General features: G+C 37.4%; 3 protein-coding genes across 7 annotated transcripts in view; 1 reads left to right on the top strand and 2 right to left on the bottom strand.

Moving 5' to 3' along the window:
* Nucleotides 1-15,282, bottom strand: part of LOC136839830 (probable glutamate receptor) — a 38,803-nt gene extending 23,521 nt beyond the window's left edge. Inside the window, exons 1-7 of the mRNA XM_067106160.1 lie at nucleotides 15,172-15,282; nucleotides 14,222-14,354; nucleotides 13,485-13,744; nucleotides 12,753-12,897; nucleotides 11,705-11,930; nucleotides 10,343-10,630; nucleotides 8,909-9,082 (exon numbers count right to left, since the gene is read on the bottom strand). Of these exons, the coding sequence (XP_066962261.1) occupies nucleotides 8,909-9,082; nucleotides 10,343-10,630; nucleotides 11,705-11,930; nucleotides 12,753-12,897; nucleotides 13,485-13,744; nucleotides 14,222-14,354; nucleotides 15,172-15,282 (1,337 nt within the window). The remainder of the gene's footprint in view (nucleotides 1-8,908; nucleotides 9,083-10,342; nucleotides 10,631-11,704; nucleotides 11,931-12,752; nucleotides 12,898-13,484; nucleotides 13,745-14,221; nucleotides 14,355-15,171) is intronic.
* Nucleotides 1-25,000, top strand: part of LOC136839469 (mucin-2-like) — a 422,431-nt gene that overhangs the window by 41,551 nt on the left and 355,880 nt on the right. The window lies entirely within an intron of this gene.
* LOC136839829 (uncharacterized) overlaps nucleotides 15,362-25,000 on the bottom strand; it is a 42,723-nt gene continuing 33,084 nt past the window's right edge. Inside the window, exons 3-4 of the mRNA XM_067106159.1 lie at nucleotides 19,790-20,063; nucleotides 15,362-15,539 (exon numbers count right to left, since the gene is read on the bottom strand). Coding sequence (XP_066962260.1) covers nucleotides 15,362-15,539; nucleotides 19,790-20,063 — 452 coding nt within the window. The remainder of the gene's footprint in view (nucleotides 15,540-19,789; nucleotides 20,064-25,000) is intronic.

Here is a 25,000-nt window from a genome sequence, read left to right as displayed (position 1 = left end):
GAAATGCTGTCAGTTGGGTCACTGCTGAGTCGGGAAGTTGGGGAAAACACGCTGGTATGCAAGCAGTACTCAGGTTCCAACTTCTTTTATGTCTTGTGTGGCCTGGTTGGTAGCGCCCTGGTCTTTCATTTGAAAGACCTGGGTTCTGATCCTGGTGTGGGTCAGAAATTTATATATATATATATATATATATATATATATATATATATATATATATATATATATATATATATATATATATATATATATATATATGTATATATATACATATATATATATATATATATATATATATATATATATATATATATATATATATATATATATATGTACATATATATATATATATATATATATATATATATATATATACATACATACATACATATACTGTATATATATATATACATATACATGTATTAGAAGAGAATTTATGTAACAAGAAATAACTACCCTGTCGAAATTCTGACTGAACCTCGTGCACATGCAAATACAAATCCACGTGACCAATCGAATCCACACGCACGTACCTCACGATACGGATATATTACTAAACTTCGTCTAAATCTCATTTAATCTCATTTTATTAGACCGCGTATGATTGAAAGGAAGGTATTAATATACGGCCCCCGCCCCCCAACCCCCCGCAACCCTCGTTGCCTTTAACTCTGAAAAATCATCTTTAAAACCAACATTCCATTTAAATTCCATTACGATGACAATGAGGATACGAATACTCTCTCTTGCAGACGGCCAATTTCCATCGCTCCACAGACGCTGGGACAGGGAGGTTCGAGTGAGCCTTTATCAAGAGGCACTCGGAATTTATTCCTCCCCCCTCCCCCTCCTGGACGCTAATAAAAGTGGGGATGTGAAATTTGAAAATGTAGAACGAGGGAAAAAATTTAAATATATATATATATATATAGAGAGAGAGAGAGAGAGAGAGAGAGAGAGAGAGATTGATTTAAAGGAAGGGAAAGAGAGAGTTGGAGGAAGGGAGAGAGAGGGTTGAGAGAAGGGGAGAGGTTGAGGGAGGAAGGGAGAGAGTGTGAGGAGAGAGAGAGGTTTCGCTCTCTTTATTTTTAATCATGGATGAACAGCATTATTTTGGTTCAAGGTCCTTTGAAAGTCCTTCAGTGAACACTAATACTCGGTTATTATTATTGTTATCATTTAGAAGATGAACCCTATCCATATGGAACAAGCCCACAAGGGCCATTGACATGAAATTCAAGCTTCCAAAGAGTATGGTCCTCACTAGTAAGTAAGAGAAGGTAATAGGAAATACAGAAAGAGGAGATCAGTTATTAGAAAAAGAGAAATTAATAAATAAATAGAAAAAAAATATATAAGTAGAATATTAAAATACAAGTTGAATTCTGTTAGGGTAGCAATGCATTGTATCTTTGCTTAAACATTTGAGGTTCCAGTGGCACGACATTCTCAGGGAGACTGTTCCACAGTCTACCGGTGTGAGGGATAAAGGACCTCCGGAACTGAGAAGTTCGACAGCGAGGCACATTTACGGCACAATGGTGCTGTTCAATCGTGGGTGAACAACATTATTTTGGCCCAAGATCCTTTGAAAATCCATTCTGTGAATACTAAACTTACACAAACTGAGCCATTGGGGAATTGTATGGCCAAAATCCACTTTCCACCACACGAAAAGAAGTCAAGATAAAAAAAGAAATGAAATTAACGTCTGGTCAACCGTCTGAAGTTTTAGCTCAAGTGTAGGGAAGTCTTCCCCGAAGAGTCTGACATGTTAGTAACGAGAAAACTGGGTAACTGTTTTATCGTTTTTACCTCGTCGAGGCATCGACTTTGTCTCCCGAGGCGAGGGAGTGGCCTTTGATGGCTGTGAGGTAATTTGTTATTATTATTATTATTATATTATTATTATTATTATTATTATTATTATTATTATTATTATTATTATTATTATTATTATTATTGGTGACAAAATTCACGCCGGTGTATTGTACATTACATCAGTGTGGTTTTTTCACCATTTTAGTGTCCCGTGTGACTTATTATTATTATTATTATTATTATTATTATTATTATTATTATTATTATTATTATTATTTTTCCAAAGGACATGGAAAGATATTCTTATTGTCTCGTTTATTTCACTCTTACGTCTCTACGCAAACGCGGGCGGTCATCTAATGAGAGAATGTATGAAATTAAAAGGTGGTCATATACTTGTAGCAGGAAGTCTGGATTGATATCTTGGCGGGTCGAATTTTCATTGGTCAGTTTTTGCCTTTGGGGATCTTCGTTGTGAAGCCCACAGGCGTTCAGACCTTTGTGGCTGTATAAATCGTGAACTCTCAGTGAGCTTCTAGGAAATAAATATATACATCTTAGATTCATCTTATAGAATTTTGAACAGATATTGCCTAAGAACCCAATCAAAATTAATTCTAAGCTGGATCGTTCAATCTTACTTTGCACAAAACAAAAATTTATATCACCTCCTGCTACCTAGCAAAATCTGTAGTAGTTTCACGAGGTCTAATTTAGCACGTAAGTTATTTTAGCGAGGTTGGCACCCAGCGAAAGTTTATGGCTGCATAAATCCTGACGGACACGCAAACAAGTAACTAATTTCAAAGGCTTCTGGCCTCATTGTCTGTCATTAGTTACTGCGTCCGCTATTTATAGGTATAATGAGTAATGCATAATTCTTCCTGAATTATCAGTTGGGGAAATTTAAAACAAAAAGGAAATACTGAATTATGGTTTTTGTAATAAGTTCGTTTTCTCCAAAGTGTTTTTTTTAAATATTCTTTTTATTAATATTTCCCCGTAAATTTCAATTGATATGTTATTACACAGAAGTATGGTTTCATTCAAATTACTTTTCAGAGGTACGTACGCTTAATCAATCAGGAAAAAGGCTCAGAGTAGAATATCAGTATATATATAATATATATATATATATATATATATATATATATATATATATATATTATATATACTATACAGTATATACACACACAGTATATACTGTATATACAAGTGAATGTTTTTGTTTGTATATATATTTGTAACTTTGTGCGCTATAGAAATCCATCATTTGACCCGAATTAGGTAATAGGGTAGGTTTAAAATCCGTACCCTCTTCCTCTTCCCCCATCCCCCTCCACCCTTCCATTTGTAACTTATGTGGTAAATAAACTCTACGGGTTTATCATACCTCATTTCATGTAATTGAGACCATAGGCATATATTATTGAAAGTGCTTTTCTTTCGTGCGATTAATAATTCTGTATCAAGTTTTGTGTTTAGGTTTAGTGGGGGTGTGTTTGGGGTAGGGGGTGCATAGCTTTAGTGGGGATGTTGCAGTTAAGTTGGGGAGGGTGTGTAGGTTTAGTGGGGGTTAAATGGGACAGTCACCACAGTATGTTTGGATAAAATAGACAATCACAACAGTAATATCTGGATAAAATGGACAGTCAAGACAGTAACACCTGGATAAAGTGGACAGTCACCTGGATAAAAAGCACAGTCAGCACAGTAATTCTTGGATAAAAGGGACGGGACAGTAATACCTGGATAAATGGGACAGTCACCACAGTAATACCACCTGGATAAAAGGGACAGTCAGCACAGTAATACCCGCATAAATGGGACAGTCACCACAGTAATACCTGGATAAAAGGGAAGTCAGCACAGTAATACATGGATGAATGGGAAAATCTGCAGAGCAATACCTGGATAAAAGGGAGTCACCACACTAATATCCGGATAAATGGGACAGTCACTACAGTAATACTTCGATAAAGGGATAGCAGTACGGTAATACCTGGATAAAGGGAAAGTCAGTACAGTAATACCTTGATAAATGGGACAGGCAGTACAGTCATACTTGGATAAAAGGGAGTCACCACAGTAATATCTGGATAAATGGGACAGTCGCCGCAGTAATATCTTGATAAATTGGAGAGTCAGCAAAATAATATTTAGATAAAAGGGACAGTTAATACAGTAATATGTGGATAAAAGGGACAGTCACCACAATAATACCTGGATAAATGGGACAGTCAGCACAGTAATATCTGGATAAAAGGGACAGTCACCAGAGTAATACTTGGATAAAAGGGACAGTCACCACAGTAATACCTCGACGAAAGGGACAGTCAGTACAAGGAGGTGCAGGAAAATTGTTCTGTGTTTTTAAGAGTTTTCCCGAGCAGTGCCGAGTTGGTCAGCCAGTGTGTGTGTGCATATATATATACATATATAAAAATATATATACAGTATATGTATATGTATATGTATATATATATATATATATATATATATATATATACTGTATATACATATATATATTATGTATATGTATGAGGTACTCTCCGAATGGTTTGTAGGGTAGTATTTGAATGACAGTTCCCGTATTTGACTATGATAGTGATTGCTTGGGTAGTAAGGTGAAGATGGTAAGTGGGAATATGTAATGAAGATAACTAAATTCAATTCATTTAAACGAATTGTAAGAGGGAGGTTATGTTATCGTTTTCCATATAAAAAGGCTCGATCTGAGGTGAAAAATGGACCCTTCATTTTGAAATTCGAAACTACTCGATATCTATGAATGGTTATTTACGTAGAATTCGGCTTCTTTTGTTGTTTCTTACAAGTTGCTTGCAGTGAAAGCAAGGGAAATAGGATTATATATATGAAAAAATAAGGATTTTTGCCATCATTCCAGTACTTTTTGGTAGACCTCCCATGTCTTTATATTACGTTGTTTCTTAACATTGCCGACAGACAGACAGACAGAATATGAAGATCGTCTGCTTACAGACGGTACAGATTAGCTGCAGCAATATCGGAAATAAATCATAGATATCGGTTAATAATACCATCTATTTCATAGATAAGCAAATCTAGTGTTCCTTATTTCCTCATAAGTCTGTCATAAAAGTCTGTGATACATTATTCTTTTCCAGATTATTTTCCTTTTTTCTCTCGATCCCGAAAACGAGAAGGGCTCTTTATCACACGCTGTCGACATGGGACTTGGTTCTATCCGCTTTATCATTTGAGAAGGCTCTCTCTCTCTCTCTCTCTCTCTCTCTCTCTCTCTCTCTCTCTCTCTCTCTCTCTCTCTCTCTCTCCCTGCTCCATACACACGCACGCACACATACACAAGCACATACACACGCAAACGCATGCACATACACACACACACACAAGCACGTAGTTTCTTCATTATTTAACCTTGTCAGATAGCCATTGTGTGAGAGCGCTCGAGAGCGTTTTCGGCATATAAGCGAATGAAGTGTATAATATAAGGCGTATTTTACCTAGCTCATTCTATCTATGAGAACATGACACTTGGGGGATAGTTAGGGATTAAGTGACGTCACGAGAACATTCTGAACTGAACTAGATTTCAGCCTGTTCTGCTAAAAAAAAAGAAAGGTCTCTTTCACTAAAAAATAGTCACTTTCACAAAATAAGAGAAATGTCTTTCAATAAAAAAAAGAAGTCTCTTTCATTAAAGACAAAAATATTAGTAAATTACCTACCGGAGGACTTTCATTCTTTCGAATCTAACGTTTGTTTCATGGAAATGGTTTATTAATGAGTATCTCGTTTTATGCAAATTTTTTCCCCTACGTCACAAACTTCTCGTGATTTTAACAGCATTTTCAAAAGATTTCTGGTTATATTTTACGTAATGCCCGGGAAAGCAAAGAGGTATAAAATATGAATTATTTAATATTATTTTATCAGTCTTAAACTTCACAGTTCATTTAAATGAATGTATGCTACAAATTGCATTTTATTAGGCGATGTAACTGATATTGTAATGTATTGTAAAAACCTTTTTTGTTTATAATATTTGGTTATGTATATAAACGCTCATTAAATAAAATGATAATTATGTTTATCATTATTTTGTTATAGTTATGAACGCAGATTAATTGGGACTCCACTTGTTTGTGGATGATGATGTGATATATATTCATGCCTATACGCATGCGCTAATTACTATCAGGTTACGTTGGGTGGTATAAAATAAAGTTCGTCAATTCTGGATAAATTATTCCCCCTCCCCACTTTCCTCCACGATATATAACGTATTCATCGGAGGAGAGAGAAAATCTATTTTGTACGGCAGACTGATGCCTAAAAGAGAGAGAGAGAGAGAGAGAGAGAGAGAGAGAGAGAGAGAGAGAGAGAGAGGTGGAAAGGGAAATGATGGTGGAGTGATTGAAGATCAAGTATTCAAGAATCCAATAAGAGGCGTTCTTTGTTATCGGTCTGTCGATTCGTATTAGGATCAGACGTATCCGAATTAGGGCGACGTACCCGAACTATAAGGTCTAGAGAGAGAGAGAGAGAGAGAGAGAGAGAGAGAGAGAGAGAGTAAACTTTCAGGGTGAAAGGGCATTCTGGAAATAATGCTGAGTTTATACGAGATACAATTCTATTATTTTACAAAACTAACAAGAGACGAAACCAAGATGCGTAATTTAACATTTGCCGCTAATTCATTTAGTCAGAGTACTGAGATGATCTCAATTACCATAATTTGTCCTGCGATAACCCTTAAAGCGAAGCGGAAACTGGACCTGCAGTGATTTCGATTTAGTCTTGGATACCTAATAATAATAGTAATTATTATTAATTAATTAATAATAATAATAATAATAATAATAATAATAATAATAATATTGAAAAGGATGGATGTATTTTGCGAATTTATCTTATACAGGATTTTTTCTATTTTCCTTATGTTCGCTTTTCTTTATTTCTGTTCAGGGCCATGTACATGGAAAATCCAAACGATAGACAATACACAATACACAATACACACAGTCTAGATACACGAGATAAAATGATGAAAATGATAATCGGCAATATAAATACATTAGCTAAAGCAGTAGTAGAATAATATTCATAATAATGGTAATGACTGTAATAACAGTGAGAACGGTAAAAATAGTAAAAATTATAACAGAAAAAATCGTAATAATGGTAATGATAGTAATAATAATTGAGAGAAAAATCATAATAATGGTAATGATAGTAATAATATTGAGAATATTAAAAATGATAACAATTAAAAAAACATATGCATATAATTAATTTCCAGCTAGGGACCTTAGGTGGTTACAGAAGAAGTCAGTTCCGTAAGGCTAAATACAAATGAAAATGCAACGTCAACCGGATTCTGGTCGACGAAAGGACTTCTTATAAATTCGTTTTTATTCTCAAAGCGGGTATGTTTCTTTCCGATAGCTTGGTCTCGAGTGTTTAGTTTTGTAGGCAGTGCTTAAGCTTGGTACAAAACTGTCACTACCGATAACAGGAGCCACAGACTGAGGTTGTCGGTTTTTTTTTTTTTGGGGCTGGTTTTTCTTCATCGCAATTTCCTCACAGGTAGTGAAAAGGGTGTTGTTATTTTCCGGAACCAAAAATTCAAATTATCGTGTAATGCAGATAAAAATTATTATTTAATGAAGTGCATTTAAGCCATTATTTACCTAGACGTACAGTATATGGGACGAATTTAACAAACTTTTTTTTTTTTTGCTTACCGTATACACCTGCGCATACCTGTATATAAACGTTATTTGACGATATGATATCTAATTTACGAGAGATGCCAAAATAGTACGAAATTCACCGCACACGAAGGAATATACGGTATATATGTGTATATATTCCCTCGCTCTTTCATGACGTATTCGCCATTCGTCTTGGAAAAGTGGGAAATGGATTTTCCTGAGGCAGTGCATCAAAGCGAAGGATAGAGAGAAATGGAGGTGGAAGAAGAAAGAGGTTATCATGAAGGGTACGAAGGAGATCCTTTCTCTCCTTTCTCGTGTTGGTTAAGGCATCACTGGGTGTGATTTCCGAATCAGTGCCACGCGCGTTTGAAAATGACCAGAGACGAAAGCCTGATTCGGTCTTTGTTTCAAGTAAACGATTGGTTCACGGAGGTGAACGAGTGGAATCGAATGAATAATGATGTATTTAGATTTCCGTACGCAGTTAAAAATATACATCAAGAAAAATCAGACATATTTGATAAATAAAAAAAAAGATGTTTGAATAACGCGTATATCCTTGATAACCAACTACGTGTTTCTACGTGAAATTTATTTATTATAGCCAGTGAACAATTGAGGCAAGATCATTTGTTTCATTTGGTATCCTCTCTTTAATTATAGACAATAATTTAAATTACCTGTTCAGTCGTTTCGTAAACGTGAAGCCGTTTAGACTTTAGAAAGAAAACTTCCCCAGTGGTAAGAACACTTTCCTATTTGCCATTAATTATGATAACGAATTTTACGGAAAGCCAGTTATAACGCCCGATTTATAATGTAAGAGTTATGACAAAACAAAGGTGCTATGACATAAGTGTACTAACGTAAGCACGTGTTTTGTGCAAAATTTGCTTTTGAGTAACCTTTAAGTAATAAAAGATGATTCATAGCAAAGTGACACATCGAAAGAAATCACAAAGTAAGGATGTAAAGTGACTCTGCAAAGGTTTGTTGAAAAGCAGACACGTCACGGAATTCAGTTTTAACTGACTTCAATTTGCTGTTAAACTGACTTCAATTGACTGTTATAACTGACTTCAATTGACTGTTATAATTGACTTCAATTCATTGCTAAAATTGACTTCAGTTGACTGCTAAAATTGACTTCAATTGATTGTTAAAATTGACTTCAGTTGACTGCTAAAACTGACTTCAATTGACTATTATAACTGACTTCAATTAACCGTTATAGCTGACTTCAACTGACTGTCTTCTAATTCCTGTCAGAAGTCGAAATTAAACAACTTCGAGACTTCACTCCACATAAAGAGTAATATCGAGTTGCATCCAGAAGGAAAACGCAGGTAGAAATTATGTAGCCTAACCCGAGGACAATGAAAGCTGCCTGGAGGTCGGTCAGTGACAGTGGTCTCCTGATGGTCCTTGTCTTGCTCGTAACTGCCCTGCCAGTGGGTAGGCCCCTAGAACGCCGAAATTCGGCCACAAGGTCCTTCCTCCACTTTGAGACGAGGCCAGCTTCGATCGTCATGACCAAGTATCTGAAAGAAAGAAAACAGATAAAAGGAATTATGCCAATATGAATACGTAGAAAATGAGTAATTTACTATTGAAACTTGACTTTCGACTTCAAAATCTTGTAGTTTGTCCCTTCTACAATAACGCCACATCTCTCCAGAACTACTACTTCGATTTCTTCGTAGGAGGGCATGAGAGGTTAGCTTCCTTATCAAGAGGCTTATAAGGGTCCACAGAATTGGATAGATAATTTGACAGTGGGGCTCCGTAGTCGAAAATTTAGAGCCTGTAAAAATTTAGAATGCAAAATTTTCTTTCTTTCATCTGACGTTTGTATATACTTGATCGACTTTGGGAAACTTAGGATATGGTCAAGTCCTGATAACATGGTTACCTATCGGAGTTAAAAGATCTAAAGAACAAATGAATGGAAACTTGAAGTTCTTAGACTGTTGTCAGTGCTTCATACGTGCCTTTTAAAAAAACAGTGGATTACTAAAGCTTGTACAATTGATTTTTTATGTTACTCACCTTTGTTCATGTTTATGCATCTCCGTTCATACATACATACAGTACATACACGCGCGATTAGTGTACAGCATTTGGCCGAGTTTTATAACGAATCTAGTCCCGTATTTTTCTCATGATTGCTTGTAATTATAAAGTTCATTGCCCATCGGTGACCTAAGTACAGGTCCAAGGCTTAGGGAACAAGACCACTGACGTAATATAGGGTCAATGTATGCTGGAAAATTAAGTTTTCCCAACGTAGAGAGGTCTGTTTAGAGAATTTCTCTAGATTAGTAAGACAATAATATTTAAATCTTCGACATTTTTACTCCAGTGCTCATTATTAGGTGAGCATAAATACGGTGTGTACTAACCATATTCTTTGGAAGCTTGAGTTGTAAGACAATGGCCCCTCTGGGCTTGTTCCATATAAATAAGGTTCATCTTCTGAATACTAGTAATAACGCCAATTTTTCTAGATACGAAAAGATTAACGTACCTGAGACGGATATTTTCAACGGCAGCAGTAGAACTTGCATAAAAGGCATGACCTGAGACTTCATACAAAACAAAATGCGTACATACCTCAAATGAAAAGATGCCTCTATTGACAAACTCGTAACAGGATGAGGAATTGTTTACCCAAAAGATTCATTTCACTTATAAAGACACTGTCGTCGATACAAATAACCACTTGGATATGTTTACAGACGCACTGTGAGCAATTATTCATTGATTTGCCTAAACATGCAGTTAATCATTAAGATGCGTACTTATCAAATCGATAGATCCATGGGGTATCCTTCTGGAAAGCCCAGGCGTAGAAGGATGGATAAAGGACCTCTCCTACGTAGTAGAGGCTAGTCTCTCGCCATCCTGCGATCTCATAAGCCATGTAGTTCGTCCCTTCGACGATAACGCCATTTCTCTCCAGAACCTCTTCCTCTATTTCTTCGTAGGAGGGCACAAGAGTTAGCTTCCTCCCCAAGAGGCTTAACACAGGGTCCACAGAAGTCGATAGATAGTTTGGCAGCGGGGCTCCGTAGTCTAAAATGTAGAGTCTGTAAACGTATTATTATTATTCAGAAAATTAGTCCTGTTTGTGTGGAACAAGCCTACAGGGGACACTGACTTGAAATTCAAGCATCCAAAGAACATGCACGCCACTACTGTTTATTGCGCACTAGCTGCACTAAGCATGTTTTTTTTTTTTTTTTTACCAATTAAGTTGATTGATATGGGCGATTTTATTGGCTGTATTACATAACTAAGTTTAAATATACAGGGACCTATTGTAACAGGCAATTTCTTTTACGGTTATTTTTAAAAGAACTAGTTTCTTTCAATAGGTTTGTCTAGGCTTCAGAATGCCTAGTCCCAAAAATGAATCCCATTATAAATTCCGATTATGTGAAAGTAAGTCTTTGATTTAGATACATGAAAACCTCAGATTTTCGGAGAGAACGGTCCCGTAGGGTTGGTAATGCCGTCAGTGTACCTCATGCGATGCACTGTAGGCATTAATCTCAAGTGTGTTTGCAGCTTCCCTTCGGCCCGTAGCTGCAACCCTTTTCATTTCTTTTGCTATTCCTCCGTTCATATTCTCTTTCTTCTATCTTACTTTCCTCGACCCTCTACTGACAGTTGTTTCATAGTGCATCTGCGAGGTTTTCCTCCTGTTACACCTGTAAAACAGTCTGACTCTCAATTTTCCGTTCATCGCTGAATGCCGTGCAATTGGAACTTCGGAAGTTCAAGCGAAGATATAATGCATTACTACCCTAATACAATTTCCCCTGTGGTTTAATAATTTACTTACATTTTTATTCATTTATTATTTTTGCTAATTTATCTTTTTTTTCTAATAACTTATCTCTTTCTGTATTTCCCATTACGTTCCGTTACTTCTTTCAAATGAACACCATATTATTTGGAAGCTTGAATTTTAAGTCCATGGCCCCTGTGGTGTGCTTGTTCCATATGAATAGGGTTCATCTTCTGAATATAATAATAATAATAATAATAATAATAATAATAATAATAATAATAATAATGACCTCTTTATAGGTCCCAGCGCTTGGCCTTAGGCCTAAATTTTATATTACAATCGGAAAGAACGACGACTTTCCACTTACTTATGATTCGACCTGGCCAGTTCCTCCAGAGTCCTAATTCTGTGCGGTTCGTCAGGAACTGTGATGTAGGCTATTAGGTTCCCGAAGTAGGAACTGGCTAGCACTAGAGCGCCCAGGAACCAAAAGCACAACGCGATGCGAAGGACGTTTGACCTGGGCTCTCCAGGAACTGGCTGGCGAAGGAGACTGCGCCCCAGCCACAGAAGGAACCATACGATGTCTCTTTCTGGAAGGGAAATCATGTCACTGTCGAATTCATTCTACTTTCTCCGTGAGCTCGTACTATCGAATAGCCATCTGATGATAATTATATGATAATGCCATTTTTTTACTTGAATGCTGTCATGTTAATATTATAATCATAATGATGAAATGACGCTGACAGTGGATTTGTTACCTAAATTTTTAAATTTTCAACAGAGTGGTTTTGCGAGAGAAGGTTGGAAACTATTTTCTGATCTAGAATTCCCGTTTGTAAAGTAGGGTAGCTGTTTATCCACAATATGGCAAATTTTATCGTAAAGAGGAATCTAATATACTGTATATATTAGAATTTAAAAAGACATATTCTTGAAAACGGAGGGTAAAGTCAGGTTATTTGGTTATTTCACTTAAATTCAGTGTTATTTAAACTGAAATTCAGTATAGAGCACGAGAAGTATATATTTCGCTAAAACGTAAGAACAATACTGCCAGTAACAGAGTGAGAGCTACACGCACACACGCACATACAGAAAGAGAGAGAGAGAGAGAGAGAGAGAGAGAGAGAGAGAGAGAGAGAGAGATACACAAAAGAGAGAGGGGGTACACACAAAAGAGAGACAGACAGACAGAAGAGCTATACACACACACACACACACACACACACAGAGAGAGAGAGAGAGAGAGAGAGAGAGAGAGAGAGAGATACACAAAAGAGAGAGGGGGGTACACACAAAAGAGAGACAGACAGACAGAAGAGCTATACACACACACACACACACACACACAGATAGAGAGAGAGAGAGAGACAAATGGTTGCGCCACGACCGTATAATAATGAACTCACTGCCTTTATCGTATCCGGCGAACTTAGTCTCCTGAAAGGTCAGGAGAATGAAGGCGATGAGGCCAAGGGAGGTCACGACAGCCAGCCACACCCAGTTGCTGAAGGGATAGATGACCCCGAGGTACCGTGGGGGCGGGGGTGGAAGCTGTTTGGGCGTGGGAAATGAAATTATGGTTACGTTCGTTGCGTTAATTTCCTGTGCGTATGTGCCTTATGTACTACCATCACATATGCCTACTTCTACATCGTTATGGCAGTTATCATTATTGTTTGATAATTCTTACTGTAATCTTCATCATTTAATGTTTTTTTTCATTATTTCAGTTTATTTGGGTTATAATTTTCACCATTATTTTAGTAAGTCAATTGTCTTCAAAGTAAGATTTACATTGCGTAAACAAGTATTGCATCGCTTGTTCCAGTCAAGCAATCAACGAGCAGAATGAAAAGAAAGAAATAACAGAAAAAATATAGTTTTTTTTTTTTAAATATAACTTTAAAACATCAATATTTGAAAGATGTGAGACTGCCATGGAGCACGAACAGTAGGCCTAGATCATTTTCGACAGTTATTCATATGAATCAGATAAATGATGAATCAATAGAAATAAGTATCAGTGGGTGACTCTCCACTTAATGTACTTTAGTTGTTTTACTAACGAAATAGTTAGTAAACGTCTAGAAATGAATGAAATAAACTTAACAGCAAAAATGAGAGACCAATTAATCTACCTTAAGCACAGCACTGTAAGAGTCGTAGAATATGGGGACGGTGAAATCCATTGCCAGATATCGGTCATGAAGAACAGCGAAGGAATTTGCAATGATATCCTTCTCCTTCCTCACCAACTGCCCTGCCATTCCTACCCAGGAGCCGTTAACGAGGTCGCCCCACATGCCATCTGGCGGTAAGTCTTGAACGCTGTAGGTGAAATTCAGTTTGGTCTTGATTTCCTCCAGGAGGTTGATAGCTAGGCCTATGACTGTCGTGCCTGCGGGAGTGATGATGGTAAAATGAACAGATATATATATATATATATATATATATATATATATATATATATATATATATATATATATATATATATATTTATATATATATTTATATATATATATATATTTATATATATATATATATATATATATATATATATATATATATATTATATATATATATATATATATATCAACACACTCCTTTTACCCATAATGGGAGTAGCTCAGAAGGCACTACGTATAACGGGTCTCGGTAAGTCATTTACGATAAGGTTTACTAGACTCACCACGCTCTCCTCCACCCTGGAGGATAGGCCTATGTTGCTATTTTACCCCGAAATCGATTTTGGGGACCTACTGGTGAGAAAACAGTAATAGCAGTATCGTTACTTGATCCCAGTACACACACACACACACACACACACACACACACACACACACACACACACACACACACACACACACACACTTACGGTCTCCGTCAGCGTAGAACAGAACTGGGAAGTCATCCACCCAGCTGGCCAGGTGGAACTCGATACCTCCAAAATGTGGGAATCTTTCTTGGAAGATATTTTCTCTTGTCAGTGGATGCCCAGTCTTGACGGTCTGAGAGAGAGTTAAATGAGAATAATTCAAACTATTTCGTAGTGCATCGTTATAAAAGTTTTTCATGCTATATACGTGGTTAGTCATTTATGGAAGCTGTCCCATTGACGTATAGCAATTGCAATGAAAATCTCTGTGCAAATATCAGATGAAATTGTGCTTAATCAACTTGAAAGATTTGTGATCAGAGTGAAAATTTAATCTTGTTAAAATGTGTTTTAACACTTCCAATTTCAGCTAAAGACTGAATAAGTTAACTTAGCAAGCCAAGAAAACTATTTTTATGAAGTCGTTATAAAAATGGGAAAAGTCGTTGTTAACTAATAAAAGTTCAAGGACAAGGAAAGTCAATACAACGTAGATGTTGATGCTTACTTGTTCAATAAATTTTTGTTGGCCGAAAGGGAAATATGACGTAAAAGAGTAGATTAATGTACCTCTTTTGTCAACGGAGCCTTCCAAGAGTGATACTTTCTCCATATTGGCGGCAAGCGGAAGTAAGGATCTGTTTTCCCCAAAGGAAAAAGAGATATATACATATAATGTAATGTATATATATATTATATATAGTGTATAAGATTTATATATATATAATATATATATATATATTATATATATATATTTATTATATAATATATATATATATATATATATATATATATATATATATATATATATATATATATATATATATATATATATATATATATATATATATATATATATATATATATATATGTATGTATTTATTGTATGAGATTCAGTCAGAAGATACTCCTGTATTCGAATTAGATATTTATAAGAAACTAAAGCACACGTAAGTGTCATACTTCGCTGATCTTCCGTGAATAAGATTGACAAAAAGCACAGGTCCTTTGGCCCACCACGAGCTCCCACGGACTCCCAACAACATTTCGAGGACCTTCATATCCTCAAAGGCAACGATGATTAAACCCAAATTCCAATCGCATTCACGACCGAAATTTACAGAGCAATGGCTTTGCAATTCACTGGTCATTAGGCGTATTTGGTAAGGGAGCAATGCGCCGTTGGTTGTCACTCTGCGCACAAATTCCAGGGCCTGTGGTGAGCCGTCGTGAAGGAGGAGGCTGGAAGAGATCCTCTGGAATGTGCTTTCCAGGATCCTCAGAAATGGACTTGTGGGTGGATCCAGGGCATCGAGAACTGTAAATGTAAAAGGAGAGAAGAAAGAGACATTACTGGAGGTGAGTAAGATTAACTGATGAGACAGAGGTTATTGGAAGAGGGTGAGACTAACTGAAGAGACAGAGGTTACTGGAAGAGAGAGAGAGATAGTAACTGAAGAGACAAGTTATTGGAAGAGAGAGAGACATTAACTGAAGAGACAGGTTACTGGAAGTGAGAGAGATATTAACTGAAGAGACAGAGGTTACTGGAAGAGAGTGAGATTAACTGAGGAGAGAAGGGGTTACTGGAAGAGAGAGAGATATTGACTGAAGAGACAGAGGTTACTGGAAGAGAGTGAGATTAACTGAGGAGATAAGGGGTTACTGGAAGAGAGAGAGATATTAACTGAAGAGACAGAGGTTACTGGAAGAGAGAGATATTAACTGAAGGGACAGAGGTTATTGGAAGATGGAGAGATATTAACTGAAAAGACAGAGGTTACTGGAAGAGAGCGATATTAACTGAAGAGACAGAGGTTACTGGAAGAGAGAGATATTAACTGAAGAGACAGAGGTTACTGGAAGAGAGTGAGATTAACTGAAGGGACAGAAGTTACTGGAAGAGAGTGAGATTAACTGAAGAGACAGAGGTTACTGGAAGAGTGTGAGATTATCTGAAGAAAGAGGGGTTATCAGAAGAGAGAGAGGTTACTGTAAGAGAGTGAGATTATCAGGAGAGGAAGGGTGAGATTATCAGGAGAGGGAGAGAGAGAGAGAGGTTACTGGAAGAGAGTGAGATCATCGGAAGAGAAAGAACGGTTATTGGAAGAGAGTGAGATTATCGGGAGAGTGAGAGGTTATCCGGAAAGTGAGATTATCTGAAGAGAAAGAGAGGTTACTGGAGGAGAGAGAGATTATCGGAAGAGAGAGAGAGAGAGAGTTACTGGAAGAGTGAGATTATCGGAAGAAAGTGAGATTATCGGAAGAGAAGAGAGAGACTATTGGGAAAACATGGCATTTTCACATCACATCCAAATCTCCAACGAGCTCTCTCACCTTTCATCCGTGAATAGTTTATAATTGTGGAACCCGTCACATCTGCTGACGAAAGAGTCATCAAAACTAACAAGCAGCATAAGTTCCTAAACATCACGACGACGAAGCTGCAGCAAGACGACAAGACGACTCGAAGGGGAACAGACAGGAAACGACCAATTAAAGTCTTCAGAGAGACGTGCTCCTCTGTGGGCGATGTCAGGACGCTCTGTGAATGAGGAATCATTCTCGATTCGTTTTGTGTTCGGTTTTTCTTTCGTTATTGATGAATCGCAGACCGGGCTGCGTTCAGGCCCCGGTATTTTGTGTTTTTGTGTTGCGTCTTGCCTTGTTTCCATAATGGATAGGTCTCTCGCAACGCGGAGCAGTTGTGGTGGTCTATCCAAAATGCAAAAAGGTCGAGAGAAGTAACAGAATATTCTGGGAATGGAAAAATGTAGATTCTTTAGCAGAATCCGACTTGCCTTTATAATGGTGACTTAAAAGTTCACTGTGTGGCACTTTTTGATAGGCCTATAAAGGGAAACAGCTTATTGATGTTCAAAGGCATAATCAAATATTTATATTTTCTCAAATGGTTTATTAATAATTAACCTTTTAAAGGTTCCATGCTGTATCGCGAACTAGAATCATTTTATTCCTCCCGTCCAACGAAAAATGGCGCGCATCTTCGGCCTTCGTTGCTTTAATTAATTAGTAACTACACCTCCCGTATTTACTTTGAAGAAATCGGGTCGCGGTTCCTCTACCTAGCCGTCCAAAACATTTATTTTACGCTGTCGAAAACAAAAGCGAGAATACACCAGCCAGACATTTCTCTCACTACCGAAAAATAGAGTTTAATGCCACAGGCACAGCCTTGAAAAGTAAAGAAATCGGTTTCTATAAGTTAAGAAGCGCTAATATCAATTCTTGTATTTAGTATTTATATAATGTAAAAGCTCCGAAATTAGGCTAAAAAGCAACACACATCTTTCTTTCGACAAGATCCAAGGTTAAGATGCCTTTTATCAATTCGCTCTGTTTCTATACTCACATACCTTCATCTAAATCGGGCCTTGATGTTGTGGAAATTCTTTTTGATTGAAAATGAAATTCTAATCTCCCTGGCTGCAATCGTCCTCATCACTATGCCATTGCTAGGGTTCATTTTCAACTCTCATGTAAATATTTTCAACACACTTCACCAGTATTCGCAGCCTCTCTCAATCGTAACCATCTAACGTTCCATCATGTGTAAACATCAACCTCACTCCACAATTCATTGGTCTGTGTGTGTGTGTGTGTGTGATAGACAGACATACATGACAAAGAGAGAGAGAGAGAGAGAGAGAGAGAGAGAGAGAGAGAGAGAGAGAGACAGAGAGAAAGAGACAGACAGACAGCGACATAAGCAGAGACAGAACTACAGAGAAAGCGAGAGAAGAGTGAGACACACACACACAGAGAGAGAGAGAGAGAGAGAGAGAGAGACCCACCCACATCTGTACGCACAATATGTTTAGATGACAAACTTCCCCAAGGAACATGGTTTGAGAATGTGATTATTCGCTTCGTTGGCCCGAGACGAGTTGTTGTTGGGGAGGGGGGTAGGGTGTTCGAGGCCTAAGGGAAAATTATCAATTTTTTTATTTTTACTATATTCGGTTCAGCCACTTTTGAACCATATAGTTTCATCATAACAGGTTTTCGAAAGCCACTTTTAAACCTTATATTTTTTCATCGTAGCAATTGTTGTCAAGTTTTAAGCTAAAATGAAATAAATTTAAACAGTTAATGATGAGGAAATATGATTTTGGCTCTTACATACTAACGTAATCTTAACCGCTTACGTTTTAATATTGTAGAAATTAACATATCTGCTTTGGAAGGATGTAAACCCAAGGGCGAACGCACAGATGTTCGTAACATAAAAATTATACCGAGTTATAATTTCTCACATGAGAATAAAATGACACAGACCAGTTTTTATTACGTTTTCCTACTTGTTTAAAAAAACTGCGCAAAAAGAAGGCTGTATTTTATGAGATTTTGACTAAAAGTAGACCCGTTCGTACATTTTGGGGTAAGGATTGCTCAAAATGGTAGAAATGTGAAGAGCTTAAGAAACTGACCGTAGATAATGTTAGACTAGTTAACAATAACTTTTCAAAGAAGTAGGTAGGATTGCTCAAAATGTGAAAAGCTTAAGAAACCGACCTCCGATTTTATTAATAATTACTTTTCAAATAAATAGAGCGTGAGGTTAGATAATTCTTGGATCACAACTAACAGATGCTGGCCGACATAAGTATGTGCTTGACGTTGGCGAAGGTATGCGTTCTCCTAATGCTTTTTGCTTGCTGTAAATAGCTTTATACTGTGTATAGCCTAAACGATTTATTGGCAAACACAGTAAAAAAAAAACACACACACACACACACACTAAAGTCAGGCCAGAAGATTTGCTGATCCAGAACATATTAATCCAAGGACACCTTAAACCTGGTCATCGTAGTCCGAAGTCAAGATCAAATAAGCCAAAGCAAAGGTCGTACTAACGACACAAGTCAGAGAACTTTCAGAAGTAAGTATATCTTAGTTTAACCAGACCACTGAGCTGATTAACAGCTCTCCTAGGGCTGGCCCGAAGGATAAGATTTATTTTACGTGGCTAAGAACCAACTGGTTACCTAGCAACGGGACCTACAGCCTATTGTGGAATCCGAACCACATTATGACGAGAAATTAATTTGTCACCAGAAACAAATTCGTCTAATTCTTCATTGGCCAGTCGGAGAGTCGAACGCTGGGCCAACAGCGTGCTAGCCGAGCGCTCTACCCACCCCTCCAATGAAGAACCAAGAGAGAACTTTCAGAACACAGGCTGAAGGACATAGCAGTGAGGTCGAAGGATTTTGACCAACCTCACTGTTAGGAACAATCGTTTGTCGATTGTTCCCTTAGTGGATTGTTGCCTCCTTTGTTTTTGTTTGTTTTTAATTACTGGCGAGTTGACGTCTGATGGATGGCGTCAGACTTCGTCAGTCAGGTTCGTAACAGCAACAAGTCAGGTTCGTAGCAGCAACGAATAGGGTCCAGGGTAACAGCAAGCCAGTTGGAGTAGCAGCTGCAGGTATCCGTACCTGCGAGTCAGATCCTGGCAGCAGAGCAGTGGAGAGTTTTTGAGGACGAGATGGTTGCCGTGTCGGCTCTGTCATGATCGTCGTAGATGGAGGAGGACGTCAGTACGTTTCTTGGAGGACGAGATGGTTGCCGTGTCGGCTCTGTCTTGGTCGTCGTAGATGGAGGACGCCGTCGTCAGCGTTGCTTGAGGACGAGATGGTTGCCGTGTCGGCTCTGTCATGGTCGTAGATGGAGGACGTCGTCAGTACGTTGCTTGAGGACGAGATGGTTGCCGTGTCGGCTCTGTCGTGGTCGTCGGTACTGGAGGAGGACGTCAGCACTGTGCGTGAGGACAAGATGGTTGTCGTTTCGACTCTGTCGGAGTGGTCCTGCAGTGTTCCTGTGTTGGAGTTATTTGTTTTACGTCTTAATGACTCAGTAAAGCAACTATTGAAGTATATTTCATGCTGCTTATGAATTTTTTTATACTAGTGTATTATGTTGCCTTTGTACTTGTATATTTTGCTGCTCAAGTGGTATTGATTTATTGTATTTGAGGTTTAATTACTGGGTGGGATTGTATTTTGCTGCTTAAGATTTTATTGAGTTGAGGTTTAATTAATTTGATTGTGTTTTGCTGCTCAATTTTTATTTATTAATTAATTTGAAGTTTAAATTACTTGTTTTGTATTTTGCTGCTAAGAGTTCAATTCATTTGTAGTAATTTTAATTTTGTTTTTAAATTGAACCTGACTCGTCTGTAAATATGTACATAGCTTTGTAAATAAATTAATTTTAAGGTAAACTTTTTGGATTTGTTCTGCTCCTCCCTCCTTTGTTTGTCACCTCTCGTCAGTCATTTCAGCCCAACTGCTTGTTTCAGTAAAGAACCTGTCGATCTCGAAAAGCGAGATCATAATATTGGCGACCTTGCCAGAATTTTTCTCATTGCAGCAACTTGGTCCTCATTAGTTTTAACCACCTAGGCATAAGATAGGGTCATATATTTTATGAAGGATTTGATATATATAATAGAGCCATACACATCAGCATTGGGTGTTAGATGTTACATGCAGTATTATTATTGTTTTTTTTTTCTATCAGTCATCCTATTCAACTGAGTGGTATTTATAGAATGGGGTTCCGGGTTGCATCCTGCCTCCTTAGGAGTCCATCACTTTTCTCACTATGTGCGCTGTTTCTAGTAGCACACTCTTCTGCATGAGTCCCGGAGCTACTTCGGCATCTAGTTTTTCCAGATTCCTTTTCAGGGATCTTGGGATCGTGCCTAGCGTTCCTATGATTATGGGTACAATTTCCACTGGCATATCCCAATCCTTCTTATGTCTATTTTCAGGTCTTGATACTTATCAATTTTTTCTCTTTCTTTCTCAGCTATTCTGGTGTCCCATGGTACTGCGACATCAATAAGTGATACTTTCTTCTTGATTTTGTCAGTCAGCATCAAGTTTGGTCTGTTACCCTGTCTGTTCTGATACCATAGTCCCAGAGGATCTTTGCCTGATCGTTTTCTGTCACTCCCTCAGGTTGGTGTTCGTACCATTTATTACTGCAAGCTAGATGGTGTTTCTTGCATAGGCTCCAGTGGAGGGCTTTTGCAACTAAATCTTCCTCTTTTTTGCACTGGTTTTGTGCAAGCGCCGAACATTCGCTTGGTATGTGGTTTATGGTCTCGTCCTTCATATTGCACTTCCTGCATATGGGCGAGATGTTATTTCCATCTATTGTTCTTTGGACATATCTGGTTCCTTTGCCCCGTATATTTTCAGTCATTCTTTTAGCCATGTGTGCGGTATCGTGTCGAAGGCTTTCATGTAGTCAATCCATGCCATGCTTATGTTGGTTCTCCTTCTCATACTATTCTTCATTAACATTTTGTTTTATTATTATTATTATTATTATTATTATTATTATTATTATTATTATTATTATTATTATTATTATTATTATTATTATTCAGAAGATAGCTCTATTCATTTGGAACAAACCAACCACGGGGGCCATTGACTTGAATTTCAGAAACTTCCAATGAATAAAGTGTACATTTAAAAGAAGTAACAGATAATAATGGGAAATGCAAAAAGAAGAGATCAGTTATTAAAAAAAATTAATTACAAATCATTAGATAGAGATTATTATTATTATTATTATTATTATTATTATTATTATTATTATTATTATTATTATTATTATTATTATTGTTGTTGTTAATAAAATTATTATTATTATTATTATTATTATTATTATTATTATTATTATTATTATTATTATTGCGGTGTTATTTTACTATCATAAGTACACGAACTATATGATTTTCTATAATGATTTTGACACTGAATTACTTACCGAAGAGTACGTGATTTCAAAGTGACACGAGCACCTACAACAAAATTGTGGAGCATATACGAAATCGAAACGTTTCAATACATAAATACACTCGTATACATGACGTGATGGCGCATAAAAACACGAACGTGCGCGCTCACAAAAATACTCCGAAATCTTCGGGTATATAATACCCGAAGGTCCAATGATAGATGATAATGAGTAGAGAATAGGATTGAAGCTTTCGATAGACACTGACATGTGAACCATTACGTGAGATATAAATTTGGCCACAGAATACTTTATACGTTTGTATTTCGGTTGTGTTTTAAAGTAAGTAACCACTGAATGTATAAGTTTTGACATATTTATTGTGCCGTATTTGGCACCCGACGGATGCGACAAAGGACGACGACTAACACGACGAAAGCTACGAAGAAGAAGAAGATATTCGAAGTTCTGCCGTCAGTTTGATCGAGGATGCATTATCTTCCGTCTTCATTAGTGTCGACTTCCCTTGAAACTCTTGAAAGATTCGAGACTTGGGCGAGAGAGAGACCGATGGAGTGGCAAGCTCTTAAAAAGAGAGAGAGAGAGGGAGGGAGAGAGGCTGTCTCGCTGCTGGCTAACTTGACTGACATCTTTCTAAAAGCCGGAGGAACGGAGGAAGGAAATCTTTTTTTCATTAAATTAAGCGGATGACTGAAGAATATTAAAACCTAGGAAAATACCTGATGAAAAGAAATATGAAACTTTAGACGAAGGAAATAATACAAGGTGAAACATGGATGGAGAGCAATGAGCATGAGATAAACTGAAAAATGACAATAATCATCCGATGGAAATTAGGAAAATGGAGGAAGATAGTGGATGAAATTTTAGGAGAAAACAGAGAGAAACGAGTTTGGCAAAGCAATATGAATTTGGCTGCAAAAGCTTTCGGTTTTAAGAAAAACATTCTGATTGCATTTACCTGAGAAGCGGCTTCGTAAGGAGTTTTTTTTTTTATTTAGAAAGTAAGGTTTTTCACGTACACGGTATGGCATGATTGAAGTCAAATGCCGTTTTAGGATTTTTTTTTTTTTTTGCTCGCAAAAAATTTAGCTTTGATGTGAAGCCTCTTGTTTACTTTCATTCTGGGAAACAACAACGCTTTATTGACAGGTTTTACTGTTCCCATATATAAATTCCTTATAAGATTTTAAGTACCCTATTGCATTTAGAATTCCATTGTTACCAAAACAAAAATTCATATTTTTGAATGCACATTTATTTATAAAACAAGTTTATGGGTAAAAATTCGTAATGATGGATACACTGGATGAAATATTCTCTGGCATTCATAGAATTCCTTTCCATACATTTTGAGTCATCTGGCAAAACTTATTTGAAATGATACAGACAATAGGACAGAATGCTTACTTAACTGTGCACCAGTATTTTCATTGCTGGGAAAACTTACTCTAAAAATAAGTGATGGGTTTGTTGCTCATTATTTTGTGGGAAGGATTTGGTAAATGTATCAGTTGTTGAGCTAAATTAATGTCACTCAATAAAACAAGGTCTTGGTAGGTCAATGGTTTTTCTGGGCAACTTTCTACAGGTCATGATGGATTTTCTCTGAGCTAGGAATTGGGTTTTTGGGGAACACATGGGTCTATCTTCTGAGACATCGGCAGCCATTTGCCTCGTTCTCCCAGGGGCTCACGTGGGTGATAATACGTTTAAGTTTAGTTTTTTGTCTAAACTTGACAAAAGTCTTTTAGGAGAGAGAGCAAAGGCCTATTTAGCTGGGACTGTCTATCCATTGCAAAATGATAGCTTAGTTTCTGTTTCAGTCAATCCATTTTAGGAGAACTGGTGTTTGGATAGAAGATATATAAGCATGAATCTGGTCATGTATCTCATACACACGCGCGCACGCGCATTCACACTCGCACTCAAACGCATGCATGAGTTTGGTCATATGGAAGGAATGGAGGATTATAAGTTGTTGAAAATGGTATACATTTTGAAGTGATGGAAGGAGAAGAGGCAAACCCAGAAATGAGTAGACACATGAAGTGAGAGAATTCTTGAAAAGGAGGGACCTGAACATCCAGGAAAAGAGTGTGCGTGCAGGCTGGAGGTGAGTGGCACAGCATGTGTATGGGGTTAAGACATGCTGCTGGTGTTGGAACAGAAATGATTGATTGATTATGGCTACTAAAACTGGCGTCACAACATGTAGGTTACTGAAGCTGGAATAAGACTGAATAGGGAACTAAAAGGATAAATAAATGACTAAATATAAAGGAAGTTTCATATAAGAAATATCTAAATATATATTGATATATATTTAAATATTTCTTATGAAACTCCCTTTAAATTTATATATATACTGGCTGTCCAACCGGTGCTGCCCGGGAAAACTCTGAATGACAGTCCACGTGTAGGGGGAGGGAAAAGGAAAGGGGATGGGGAGGGGTAGAGAAGAGGAAAGGATGAGGGGGAAGGTGTAAGGAAGGGAGAAAGCAGAGGGGGGAAGGTGTAAGGACGGGAGAAGGGAGAGGGGTTGGGGTTTGCATTGGTCTGGCTGACAATTCTACTTTTTCATGTGAACGTTCACCATTCGAACAGTCAGGTATTACTGTGATGATGGTCCCTTTTATCCAGGTATTACTGTGCTGTCTGACACCTTTAAACCAATGGTATTACTGTACTGTCTGTCACCTTTAACCAAGTATTACTGTGCTGTTTGTCCCTTGTATCCAGGTATTACTGTGGTGACTGTCCCTTTTATCCTTGTATCACTATGCTGTCTATCCCCTTTACCCAGGTATTACTGCGCTGTCTGTCCCCTTTAACCAGGTATTACTGTTGTGACTGTCCCATTTATCCAGCTATTGCTGTGGTGACTATCCATTTTATCCAGTTATTACTGTGCTGTCTGTCCCCTTTATCCAGGTATTACAGGGGTGACTGTCCCTTTTATCCACGTATTACTGTGGT

The sequence above is a fragment of the Macrobrachium rosenbergii genome, chromosome 6 (assembly GCF_040412425.1).
Source record: "Macrobrachium rosenbergii isolate ZJJX-2024 chromosome 6, ASM4041242v1, whole genome shotgun sequence".
NCBI classification, from domain to species: Eukaryota; Metazoa; Arthropoda; class Malacostraca; order Decapoda; family Palaemonidae; genus Macrobrachium; species Macrobrachium rosenbergii.
This window is presented reverse-complemented; position numbering and strand designations above follow the sequence as displayed.